At 49.2% G+C, this 13,326-nt stretch overlaps 1 protein-coding gene across 3 annotated transcripts in view; it reads right to left on the bottom strand.

Moving 5' to 3' along the window:
• Positions 1 to 3,214, bottom strand: part of IGFBP3 (insulin like growth factor binding protein 3) — a 95,657-nt gene extending 92,443 nt beyond the window's left edge. For all 3 annotated transcript variants that reach the window (XM_064169924.1, XM_064169923.1, XM_064169925.1), the window contains exon 1: positions 2,259 to 3,214. In XM_064169924.1, coding sequence (XP_064025994.1) covers positions 2,259 to 2,634 — 376 coding nt within the window. In that variant the 5' untranslated portion in view covers positions 2,635 to 3,214. The remainder of the gene's footprint in view (positions 1 to 2,258) is intronic.
• Between the last annotated feature and the right edge of the window lie 10,112 nt (positions 3,215 to 13,326).

The raw sequence follows: 13,326 nt of genomic DNA on the forward strand, positions 1-13,326 counted from the left end.
AGCGGTATTTGAACATATTTTTAGTGGTTTAATGTCCTGTTTTTAAACAGTGGGGTTTTTTTCCTCCACATTCTCAATGAAGTTTGAAAAAAGACACTCAATGAAGTCAATGAAGAAAAGACAGAATAAAAACGTTACCATGTTGCAAACCTGAATCTCCTAAATATAAATACTACTGCCTACTAGGTTGACTGCATTCAATCCAGTTCATTAGTTTGCCTCCCCTACCAAAAAGGCAGAAAATTCTTCATGAGCAAGAAGTAATTCCCAGGTTGGTCATTTCAGTTTAGATAGACCAGCATGTTCCACCAGCACTTCTTACACTCCAGTTTGGGACACTCAGAGTGCCACATTTCAAACTGTAAAGCAGAGGTGATGAATTCGGTTATGCAAAACTTGGTGGCTTCCTCAGCTTTACCTGCTCCTAACAGAAACAAAACCTGCTATCAGACTTACTTTGCTCTCTTTAAAAAGCAGATTAGAAGGGTCACACATGCATACCAATACTTAACCCTTTTGTGCCCCCAAAAAAATCAACTGGAAAGTCAGTCAGCGGCCTCCTAGGGTTGCTGTGAAGAAGCTACTGTAATACACATCACATCACAGTGATTACTGGCAACCTCCATCAACTAGGAATAGCCCAAAGTGTGTGAAGCAACGTAGCCTAGCTGCATGTAAAGGAGATGGTACGTGTTGGATTCAGAGCTGGAAGCAGAGGGGCTCCATGAGGAGGCACACATTATGGGTCACACACAGGTTCGGCTTTCTTTCTCCTTATACACCACGTTAAAAACCTTCACTCCTCGTCTGTAAACTTTAAGGGTCCTCCTTTGCATTCTTAAGGAATCAAAGCTTCTACTGATTTCAAAACCAGAGTGCAGAAGCAGGAACTTGGCATTTGGACTATTTAGGCTGAAAGTGGGAAGACTTCCAGCAAAGTGCAGCTCTGCCTTTCTCCTTTCTCTTTTGCTAAGTGAACTGCCAGGAGCACTCCTCCTCCATTAAACAGCACCAGCTCTCAAGGATGGAGAAGACCCCCTCCTTCCCACTCCTGGGAAGAATGCACACGCAGAACCGCGTTCGTGTGATGAGGGATGCTGCTCCACGTCCCAGAAAGAGTCCGAATTTCAGTGGGAAACCCTGAACTCTCATGCAAATTGGCACAGCTTGGGAGCAGCGCATGAATAATTAACATGAGGCGGCTGGCAGCCATGGGAGCCAGAGATAACCGGAGAACTGGTGCCGCTTCCTCGGCTAAGGAGAGGCCAGCCAAAGAGTCCCTGCAACCCAGCAGAAAAACTGGCTATTTAAAAAATGCAAACAGTGGAAAGCCTTTTGACACACTTTTCTATTAAATAAATGTTAACATACTTGCTGTCGGTTAGCAAACAGTGTAATGAAATGTTTGCACAGAGGGACTGTGCTTTCTTGATCTGAATCCCAAGTTTCCCAGTCTTAAGCTTCCAAATGTGCAGGCTAACAGAACTTTTTCCAACCGTCCCTTCCTCTTCAAACAAAACAAAACCCTCTCTGTGAGCGTCTCATTTACAAGACATCCAAGAGGTACAGGAAAGCTTCGCTCGATCAAAGATTGATTTGCAGCGCAGGCAGAAAAACCAACGTCCTCTTAAATACTGCTGTGCGAAGGCTTTGTTCTGAATAACCCGGGGCTGGGGAACGTTTAACTCTTTTAGCTGCTTCTTTTCCTTTTTGGTTCTCTGTGCAGAGTACTGCACTGCCTTGGCCAAGCTGCTGCGCGGGGTGGGGTTAACCCACGCTGCAGCTTTCCTGCACCCTCTTTCCAAGAACACCAGGGGCCAAATGCAGACGATTTCACCCTCTCTCTCCATCCAGACTCTGCAGCCTGCCAGCCCCAGGCACCCGCAGAACCAACATGCGATCCCTTCCCCCCGATTTCCTTTCACAAAGAGCAATTCTGCCGCCTTTGCGCGCAGCTCCCTCACGGCAGAGGCGGTGAGGCGCACAGACATAGAGGTAAATAAGATTATCTGTGTTGTATCTCCCCTTTGCCAGCTTCCAATCGACCCCAGGCTCGGCTACGTGGCTGCCGAGGAACGGCGGCGAGCGAGGGGCCTTTCTGGAGGCGCAGCCCTGCCGCAAGCCGCTCCTGCTGCCGCCAACTTGCTTCTGAACTTCACACAAACTAAGGGGACAGAGAGCAAGGCAAGAGGCGCGCATGCAAGCCACCTCCTCACGCTTCAGCACCCCCCTGCCCGCCCCGAGGCGCAGCCGCTTACCTGCAGCGTGCGGGCCGGGCAGGAGGAAGGCCCGCAGCTTGCCGCCCGCCGAGGTGTTGGTGCAGAGCCCGCGGCCTTCCAGAAGCGCCTGCAGCGGCCTCGTCTCCTCGCGGCGCGGCTGGCAGCTGAGGCCGGCGCCGCAGCGCTCCGTGTAGATCCCGCAGGGCTGTCCCAGCTGCAGGGCGCAGGTGAGGCAACAGCCGCAGCCCGGCTCCCGCACCCGTTCGGCGCAGTCGGGCTGCAAGGGCTTGCACTGCTGCAGCGCCCGCGCGTCGCAGGGCTCGCAGCGAACCACCGGCCCCGCCAGCGCCGCCGCCCGCCGGACCAGCAGCGCCAGCGCCGCCACTGCCCACAGCACGCCGGGCCGCCGCACCATGGCAACGGGCGGAGCGGGAGGGGGGCCGCCGGGAGGTGCCGCCGCGCACCCCCGGCTAAGGGAAGCGGCACAGGCGGAGTCCGGCCTGAGGCCGCGGGTCGGCGAGCGGAGCGGCGGGCACGGCCCGAGGGGGCTGCGAGAAGAGGAGCCCCACCAGCAGCGCCTGCAGGCGAGAGGGCTGTGCAGCCGGCACGACCCCGCTCTTCAGCCGCCTGCCTTTGGTCACATAAACGCAGTTACGAGCTCGCTGGCGACAAAGGCAACTTTTTTCCTTCTTTTCTCCCTGCTTCCTCCTTGCAGAGCGCCTGAATCACTTGGCTTGACACTAAGCTGGTTCTTTTTTTGGCCACACACAACACCCAGGAGAAAAAAAAAAAAAAAGACTTAAAAAAAAAAAATTAAAAAGCCAAGCCCAGACGATCTGAAGAAAACTTAAGTCAAAAACTCCTCAGAAAAGAAAGGAGAAAAGAAAGGAGAAAAAGCGGAAGGGGGGAGGGGAATTAAGAGAGCAGTGTTCCTTTGGGGTTTATTCCCTTCGCTCGTAGCCTTCCAGCTCCGCTCCCCACCACTCCGCGCCCATCTGTCCCCTCCGTGCCTCCCCGGCCCGCCCCTATATAGGGGCCGCTGCGCCGGCCCGCCCCGCGCCGTGAGTAACGAGCGGCGGGAAGCGCCGGGCTCGCCAGGCGCAGGTTTCGGTCATAGGGCGCTGCGGGGGGAGGGAGGGAAGGAGAGGAAGGAGCGAGCGAGCGAGCGAGGGAGGGAGGGAGGGAGGGAGGGAGGGAGGGAGGGAGTGCGGCGGCAGCAGTAGTAGTGCCGTGGGGGTTAGGGCATTGTGGTTCAGCTGTGAGGGGAGAGGGGCAGCCTATGTGGCTCAGCGTGTGTCCCTGCCCCCGCCGTGCTGCTGCTGCCGCCTGTGTCCCTGGCAGCTGGAGAGAAGAGCGGAGCAAAGCTTGCGGAGAGTGTCCTGGTTTGGACTCCCGCACTCAGCCCTGTCTCCTGTGGGGCTGAGAGCCCTAGCTACGGAGGAGCCATACTTTTGCTCACAGGCACAGACACGCACGTTCAGGGCTAGGGTATGGCCAGCAGGATCAGGGGAGAGACTCAGAGCGGGTGAGGCCACACCTGGAGGACTGCATTCAGTTTTGGGCTTTTCACTGTAAGAAGGACATTGAGGGGCTGGACCATGTCCAGAGAAGAGCAATGAAGCTGGTGAACAGGTCTGGTGAGGAACGGCTGAGGGAACTGGAGTTGTTTAGTCTGGATGAAGAGGAAGCTGAAGGGAGACCTTGCTCTACAACTCCCTGAAAGAAGGCTGAAGCCAGGTGGTGGCCGATCTCTTCCCTGGTACCAAGCGATAGATGAGCAGAAAGGGCCAGAAATTGTATCACAGTATCAGTATCACAGCATCAGTATCATCAGGGTTGGAAGAGACCTCACAGATCATCAAGTCCAACCCTTTACCACACAGCTCAAGGCACCAAGTGCCACGTCCAATCCTGCCTTGAACAGCTCCAGGGACGGCAACTCCACCACCTCCCCGGGCAGCCCATTCCAGTGTCCAATGACTCTCTCAGGGAAGAACTTTCTCCTCACCTCCAGCCTAAATCTCCCCTGGCACAGCTTGAGGCTGTGTCCTCTCGTTCTGGTGCTGGCCACCTGAGAGAAGAGAGCAACCTCCTCCTGGCCACAACCTCCCCTCAGGTAGTTGCAGACAGCAATAAGGTCTGCCCTGAGCCTCCTCTTCTCCAGGCTAACCAATCCCAGCTCCCTCAGCCTCTCCTCGTAGGGCTGTGCTCAAGGCCTCTCCCCAGCCTCGTCGCCCTTCTCTGGAGGAGGTTTAGATTGGATACTAATAGGGAAAGTTTCTTCACTGGAAGTGTTATCAAAGACTGGAACAGGCTCCCCGGAGGGGTGGAGTGGAGTCACCATGCCTGGAAGTGTCAAAAAACCCCATGTAGATGCAGCACTGCAGGGCATGGTTTAGTGAACAAAATGGTGTTAGGTCGATCGTTGAACTTGATCTTAGAGGTCTTTTCCAATCTTTATGAGTCTATGATTCTATATATTGGGGCCAGTTAACAACTTACAAGACAGCTGCATTTCCTAGGGCGATGGGAGGAAATGCCTGGACATACATTGTGTTGAAGCAGGACACAGTCTGCGTTATGCTCCAGTCTCATGGCTGTGCCTCCTCTTTCTTTTTAAAGTGTTTCCTGAGCCCATGCAACTTCTCCTTCCATAAGACAAATTTCCATTGCAACATCCTTCCAAATCCAGAAAGGGGAAAACAAAACCCTAAAAGAACCCCACAGTGAAAACCCTCTGTCTTTTTCACACCACACAGGCGGTGATGTTCTGTTGGTAGCCCCCGTGAATTCCACTCCCATTCTGCCCAGCTCATCTCATTCTCCTTGTTAACCTGAGCTTTCTTTTGGTAGCCCCTGTGAATTCCACTCCCATTCTGCCCAGCTCATCTCCTTCTCCTTGTTAACCTGAGCTTTCTGTTGGTAGCCCCTGTGAATTCCACTCCCATTCTGCCCAGTTCATCTCATTCTCCTTGTTAACCTGAGCCTTCTGTTGGTAGCCCCTGTGAATTCCACTCCCATTCTGCCCAGCTCATCTCATTCTCCTTGTTAACCTGAGCCTTCTATTGGTAGCCCCTGTGAATTCCACTCCCATTCTGCCCAGCTCATCTCATTCTCCTTGTTAACCTCAGCTTAGCTTTAATAGTGAAAATCCCAATTGATAAACACCAAAATTTGTGTCTGTCCTGTGTGATGATGCTCACATGTGAGCTGATGAGGAGGGAGATGGTGAGGTGAAGACATAGTTGTGAATATATATATATATATGCTGTGTTTCAGTGATAGAAGCTTTCTCTTCATGCAAAATAAACCCAATAATGCTCACAAATGCTGTTTTAGACAAATATGTTCTGCTTTGAGTATGGTAAGGGCCAGACTATGGCTCTGTTTTCAGCTCCATCACTAACACTGAGCCGCACCCACCAGCAATGCATCAGCTGTTCGGGTGCCTAAGTTCAAGTGGAAGAGTGCAGTAAATATGTTACCAGTAGGTCGTGGCACTGCAAATCACACCACGTGCACTTTGGTAACAAAATGGGTCTGTGTAGGTAATTATTATTCACTTTATTCGGTAATGATACCTTCCAGATACCATCTTGAAAGGATAAAATACAGCAGGATAAACGAAGGCTGATTTTATGTGTGAAGAGTGTGGTGTAAGAGTAGACCGAGGCGTTTCCTCGGGAAATAAAGATATGCTGGAGGAGAGATGAAGCTTTTTAGCCCTCTGTCCTTCTGCTCGTTCTGTATATTGACCAAGAGAGGTCGCACGTTGCCCAGGATTGAATTAGAACCTCACTAAATCCAGGCGACTCCATCTACAGAGCGGGAATTCATCAAGCACAATATACACAGGGTTGGGTTGGGGAGTTTTTCCTCTGTTGCAGAAAAGCTTCCTGTTAACTCTCTGGTTTGCTCTGTTTGTTTATAGGCGATGAAGGCTGAAAATCACTGGGATGGTCTAGTAGTGAGTATCAGGGCTCAGATTAAGTCTAACAGAAAGAGGAAGCCTTCTCCTTTTCTGCTTTAGCACTGATCAAGGGTCAGGGCAGCACCGGCCACTAAACAAGTAAGAGGTCTTCTCTATGAATCCCACTGCCTCCTAAAGGGAAGAGGAAGGCAATAAGGGAGAGAGATGTCTTTAAGAAAAGGCATTGGAACAGGCTTCCCTGGGAGTCACTGTCCCTGAAGGTGTCAAGAAACGTGTGGATGTCACACTTAAGGACATGGTTTAGTGGCCGTGGTGGTGTTAGGCTGATGTTTGGATTCAATAATCTTAGTGGCCTCTTCCAACTGAATTCTATGGTTCTACTCTATGATAGATGGGTTGGGAAAGAAACTAAAACTGATGAAAATAAGAACAATAAAATGAAATAGATACAAACCAACATCCAACCAACTCCATAATGACAATTATGTCAGAGTCAGCACTGATGCTGTGAATGCACACTAGGGAAGTCCCAGACTGGACTTGGTGGCAGATGGGGACAAGATTCAGCAGCTGGATTCTGGGACTGGATTCAGGGCCTCATGTATTGGGAGCAAAGGCAGAAGAAACCTCATGGGCTCTCCTCATGGAACACCAGACACTGAAGAAGCGATCTTGCCCCTGATGGTGTCACCCTCCCTGGAGGTGTTCAAGAAAAGACTGGATGAGGCACTTAGTGCCATGGTCTAGATGCCTGGATAGGGTTGGGTGCTAGGTTGGCCTGGATGATCTTGGAGGTCTCTTCCAACCTGGTTGATTCCATGATTCTATGATCCCTCAGCTTTCTCATGAAGATGATTGTGAGCTGGAATCCCTTATTGATCAGTTTAAGGTCACCTGTCCTGTCCCTTCCTCTTCGCAGCTGCAGCGTGTTTCTTCCTGCACTCCAATGTGGCACAAAGTAGCAATGCCCTTGGTCTGCAGTCTAACCCTTGGTGCTAACTCTCCCCATCAGTATTGCCACTGCTAGCAGCAGCAAACCTGCAAACCTGCCCTGAGCTGCAGCGAGTCTTGGTCCTGAGTAGAGACTGAGCTGGGAACTCACAGCACTGGTCAGTGCTGGTCCTGCTCAGAGCAGGGCACAGTAACACAGCAGAGTAACACTGCTGAGTAACTCATAGAATCATAGAATCAACAAGGTTGGAAGAGACCTCCAAGATCATCCAGTCCAACCTAGCACCCAGCCCTAGCCAGTCAATCATGGACTTGGCAGTGTTAGATTAACAGTTGGACTCAATGATACTGAAGGTGTTCTCCAACCTTAATGATTCCACAGACGTATGAAAGTGAGCAGCCCTGTTCTTTCACCACAACCACACACCTCTCATTTACATGTTATCATCAGTGTAACTTGTAATTCAAATTGTGACAAGAAAGTTTTGATCAAGCTGAAATGTGATTCCTACCATCAGAATTATTTCTTTCTCCCCCACCCCCTTTTTTCTTCTTCCTTTTATAAGATTCCAGAAACTTTGTGGTGCACCATTTGGAAGGCAAATTAATATGATGAGATAGTTGCAATGTCACCAAAGGAAAATGGTCTGCTTTTTCTTTTCAAATACACAATTAGTGAGCTTAGTCTAGACTTTTAAATAGCACAAGCCAAGGTCAATGCAGGGTCGTTTGACAAGTGCAGATGGAAAATTAACTCTGCCAACAGTGTGGCTGAGTTGCCTTTGTAGCAAGGGTGTGGAAAGCCAGTGATATGTCAGAGATCACACCAATGGGTGCTGCACTACAGCACATCTGAGTGAACCACAGCATTTGATTCGAAGCTCTGGCAGTCAGAAGAAGGATGCACAGGATTTCAGAATCCCAATGTGGTGGGGATTGGAAGGGACCTCTGGAGCGTGTCCAGAGAAGGGCAACAAAGCTGGTGAAGGGCCTGGAACACAAACCCTATGAGGAGAGGCTGAGGGAGCTGGGGGTGTGCAGCCTGCAGAAGAGGAGGCTCAGGGCAGAGCTCATTGCTGTCTACAACTACCTGAAGGGAGGTTGTAGCCAGGTGGGGGGTGGCCTCTTCTCCCAGGCAACCAGCGATAGAACAAGGGGACACAGTCTCGAGTTCTGCCGGGGCAGGTCTAGGCTGGATGTGAGGAGGAAGTTGTTGTCAGAGAGAGTGATTGGCATTGGAATGGGCTGCCCAGGGAGGTGGTGGAGTCACCATCCCTGGAGGTGTTGAAGCAAAGCCTGGATGAGGCACTTAGTGCCATGGTCTGGTTCACTGGCTAGGGCTGGGTGCTAGGTTGGACTGGATAATCTTGGAGGCCTCTTCCAACCTGCTTGATTCTATGATTCTATGATTCTATCCAGTCCAATGCTCCTGCTAATGCAGGGTCATCCACAGCCTGTTGCCCAGGATTGCAATGCAAGCATGTTCTTATAGTCTTGTTTTCCATCTCCTAGGGGTAGGATTCAGTCATCTGAAAATACAACCATCTATTTTACTACAGGATCATAGGACTGTTTCAGTTGGAAAAGCCCTCTAAGATCACTGAGTCCAACCATCCACCTAAGATTCCTGTGGCCATTAAACCATGCCCTGAAGTGCCATGTGCACATGTTTACTGAACACCTCCAGGGACAGTGACTCCATCACCTCCCTGGGCAGGCTGTTCCAATGCCTGACTGCTCTTGCAGTAAAGAAGCTTTTCCTAATACTCAACCTGAACCTCTCCTGGCACAATTTCAGGCCATCTCCTTTCATTCTACCCTTTGATACCAGGGAGAAGAGACCAACCTGCATCACACTCCCACCTCCTTTCAGCGAGCTGTAGAGAACCAGAAGGTCTCCCCTCAGCCACATTTTCTCCAGACTATACAACCTCAGTTCTCTCAGCTGCTCTTCACCAGACCTGTTCTCCAGGTCCTTTAGAGATCTGTTGCCCTTCTCTGGATGCAGTCCAGAACCTCAATATCTGTTCTGTAGCAAGCTGCCCCAAACCAAAACCAGTATTTGAGGTGTGGCCTCAGCAGTGCCCAGTACACTGCTGGCTCATCTTCAGGCAGCTGTGAACCAGCACCCCCAGGTCTTTTTTTGTCAGGAGGCTTTCCAACCACTCTGTCCCAGTCCTGGAGCCTTGCATGAGGCCTTCATTCTCAGTTTAATAAAACAGATATTTCCAAAAGAGGACCTTTTTAGGGGAAAGTTTTCTTTTAGAGAGGTAATTTAACAGAGTAAATCACCTTCCCAAGATAGCTCTTTCTGACCACAATTTATAGAGCCATGGTAAACAACCAGCTTAGAGCAGATATCTAAATCTTAGCTAAGATTCTTCTTGTCTGCCACCAGCTTATGAGATGTAGCCAGCTAAATACATTATTCTGTCCCACTCATTCCTTAAAGTACCTGAAGCAGAGTACTGTAAATAAAACATTCTTAGCATCTTCATGAGTGGACTTTCCAAATAGGAATTTAGCCTAAATAAGCACAGGAAGAAGGATGGTGGCTCACAGACATGAAGAGAGACTTCAGGTATGGTAAGACCCTTGCCATATTCAAAGTATCATGCAAGCATTAGTTTCCACTGTATGACTGGGGAGGATGCAGTTGAGATTGTTCAGAATGAATGATGAGACTGCATCTTACTGAGAGTGTACTCAATCCTCTCATCCAGATCATGGATAGAAGATATCAGAGAAATGAATTTATAGAGGTGTGTCATTTATGGAAGCACAAAAAGGATGCACTCATTTCTTACAGATTCAGATGCATCTTACTGAGAGTGTACTCAATCCTCTCATCCAGATCATGGATAGAAGATATCAGAGAACTGAATTTACAGAGCTGTGTCATTTATGGAAGCACAAAAAGGATGCACTCATTTCTTACAGATTCAGATGCATCTTACTGAGAGTGTACTCAATCCTCTCATCCAGATCATGGATAAAAGATAACAGAGAACTGAATTTATAGAGGTGTGTCATTTATGGAAGCACAAAAAGGATGCACTCATTTCTTACAGATTCAGAAGCATCTTACTGAGAGTGCACTCAATCCTCTCATCCAGATCATGGATAGAAGGTATCAGAGAGAACTGAATTTACAGAGCTGTGTCATTTATGGAAGCACAAAAAGGATGCACTCATTTCTTACAGATTCAGATGCATCTTACTGAAAGTGCACTCAATCCTCTCATGCAGATCATGGATAGAAGATATCAGAGAACTGAATTTACAGAGCTGTGTCATTTATGGAAGCACAAAAAGGATGCACTCATTTCTTACACAGTAGAAAGCTGCACTGAATCCCTCACAAATGCCAGCCTGTGCTGCTTATCTGAACATGTGTGACCAGCAGGATGAGTGAGGTGATTCTCCTCCTTTACTCTGCTCTCATGAGACCCCACTTGGAGTGTTGCATCCAGTTCTGGTGCCCCCAGCATAAGAAGGACATGGAAGTGCTGGAGCAGGTCCAGAGGACTCTTTCTTAAAGATCTCTTCCAACTGAAACAATGATTTTATGATATGCCAAAGAGGCCTGCAAGACTTTCAGCCTGAAACCTATTTTCTTTACAGTGGCACAGAAGAAGAGTTACAAAGAATTATAAAGCACCAAAGTCAAGGTACAAAATTGCACCTTCTTGTAGGAAAAATTAGTTTGCTTTGCTAATTAGGATTGGTGTGGCACTTTAAAGTGGGTGTGAATATCTTATGGATATGAGGTGCTTCACTCCTTGTTTCACAAGCAGGCCTTCTTTGATAGATTCTTTTTGACTGTGGGCATATGGGCTGGGCATTTCAGCCTATTCCCCAAGCAGAACAGGAAGAGCAAATTCAAAGCATAACTGAGTTTAAGAGTTGCTGGAAAATTAAAATGGCTCCACAACCATGAATTGTCTTTTAGAATCACTGAATCATAGAATTGTTCCAGTTGGAAGAGAACTTCAAGATCATCAAGTCCAACCATCAGCCCAAGACTCCCATATAGCTAGGCATGGATCTTCAGATCAGGAAGGGACCTGGACAGACTGGAGGGGTTGGCCCAGGCCAACCTCATGACATTCAACAAGGCCAAGTGTAAGGTCCTGCACCTGGGTCAGTGCAATCCCAAACACAACTCCAGGCTGGGTGGGGAATGGCTGAGAGCAGCCCTGAGGAACAGGACCTGGGGGTCTGGGCTGATGAAAAGCTCAACATGAGCCTGCAGTGTGAGTGCAGCCCAGACAGCAACCCTGTGCTGGGCTGCAGCAAGAGCAGTGTGGGCAGCAGGGCAAGGGAGGGGATTCTGCCCCTTTGCTCTACTCTCCTGAGACCCCACCTGGAGTCCTGTGTGCAGTTCTGGAGCTCCCAACACAAGCAGGACATGGAAGTGTTGGAGTCAGTCCAGAAGAGGCCACCAAGATGCTCAGAGGGCTGCAGCAGCTCTGCTATGAGGACAGGCTATGAGAACTGGGGCTCTGCATCTTGGAGAAGAGAAAGCTTGAAGGAGACCTTGGAGTGGCCTTCCAGTATCTCAAGGGGACCTACAGGAAGGCTGGGGAGGGACTATTGACAAGGTCTTGTAATGACAGGACAAGGAGTAATAGGTTTAAATTGGCAGAGGGGAGATTGAAACTAGCTGTTAGGAAAGGGTTCTTTGCAGTGAGGGTGGTGAGACACTGGCAGAGGTTGCCCAGGGAGGTTGTGGCTGCTCCCTCCCTGGAGGTGTTGAAGGCCAGGTTGGATGAGGTCTTGAGCAACCTGTTCTAGTGGGAGGTGTCCCTGCCTATGGCAGGGGGTTGGAGCTGGATGATCCTTGAGGTCCCTTCCAACCTAAACCATTCTATGATCTACTACAAATTGAAAAAAACAACAAAAAAAGACTTTCCCAGGACCAGAGCAGTAAAACTTCTTTCTCTTTTGTATTTTTTCCCCCCTTAGTCACATTCTCAAGCCTGGGAAGCCATACCTAGAAAGAGACCAAAATACACGTGACGTATTTGATGACGCATTCTCAGTATCCCATGTTGTCTGATGCTTCTTGTGGTTGTTCTGGTTTTCAAACTCTCATCTCCCTCAGGGCTAGTTAGAACTTTTATTATTATTATTATTACTAGTTTTTCTAGAAAAAGACTGTAAATAGGCTGGTTCCAAATTTCAGCAGAGTTATCCTTGCACCAAGCCTATCTCAGCAATTCACAAGAGTGTTGTATGTTTTGCTTTTGGCTGGGAGCCAGAAAAATAAAACCTCCCTCTGTCAGTTTTTAGGAGAGTCTGGGAAGTCAAATGACAGCATCCAAACAAACATTCTGCTGCTTCTGTGTTCAGTAGTTTCTCAGAAAGATAAATCCCACAATCACAACATGGTGGGTGGGGGTTGGAAGGAACCTCTGTGCATCATCCAGTCCAAGGCTCCTGCTAACGCAGCATCACACACAGTAGGTTGCCCAGGATCACAATGATCAGGCAGGTTTGGAATCTCTCCAAAGAAGGAGACTCCACAAGCTCTCTGGGCAGCCTGCTCCAGGGACCTTACTCCAAAGAATTTTATCCTTATCTTTACATGGAATCTCTTGAGTTCCAGTTTGTCCCATCAGTGGGCATCACTGAGAAAAGTCCAGCCCCATCCTCTTGGCACCTGCCCTTCAGCTCCTGATGAGCATTGAGAAGATCCCCTCTCAGGCTGCTCTTCTCCAGGCTACACAGACCCAGGTCTGAGAGACCTCCTTTCCTCCTCAAAGAGATGCTTTTGTCTCCTCAGCATCTTTGTAGCCTCTGCTGGGCTCACTCCAGTAGTTCCCTGTCTCTTTTGAACTGGGGAGCCCAGAACTGGACCCAATACTCTGGATGTGGCCTCACCAGGGCAAAGCAGAAGGAGAACCTCCCTCAACCTGCAGGTTTCACTCTTAATGCACTTGAGATCATTTGCTTTCTTGGCCACAAGAACACACTGCTGTCTCATGGTGAACATGGTGAACCAGAATTCCCAGGTCAGTGCTGGAAAGATATGCACATATCCTTGTTATACATGACCAGGAAACAAGGGGAGTAAATCAAATCCTCTTCCTGCTGCTTCCTGATGATCTGGGAACATTTGGGTCTGAACCAGTGAGTGCCCCATTGATTCATGTGCATAAAGGGACACTGGGTTTAGAGCACTAGTCAAGAACACAGCCCTGAAGTGGACTCTGTGCAGAA

This window comes from Pogoniulus pusillus, chromosome 32 (genome assembly GCF_015220805.1).
Source record: "Pogoniulus pusillus isolate bPogPus1 chromosome 32, bPogPus1.pri, whole genome shotgun sequence".
In the NCBI taxonomy this organism is placed as follows: domain Eukaryota; kingdom Metazoa; phylum Chordata; class Aves; order Piciformes; family Lybiidae; genus Pogoniulus; species Pogoniulus pusillus.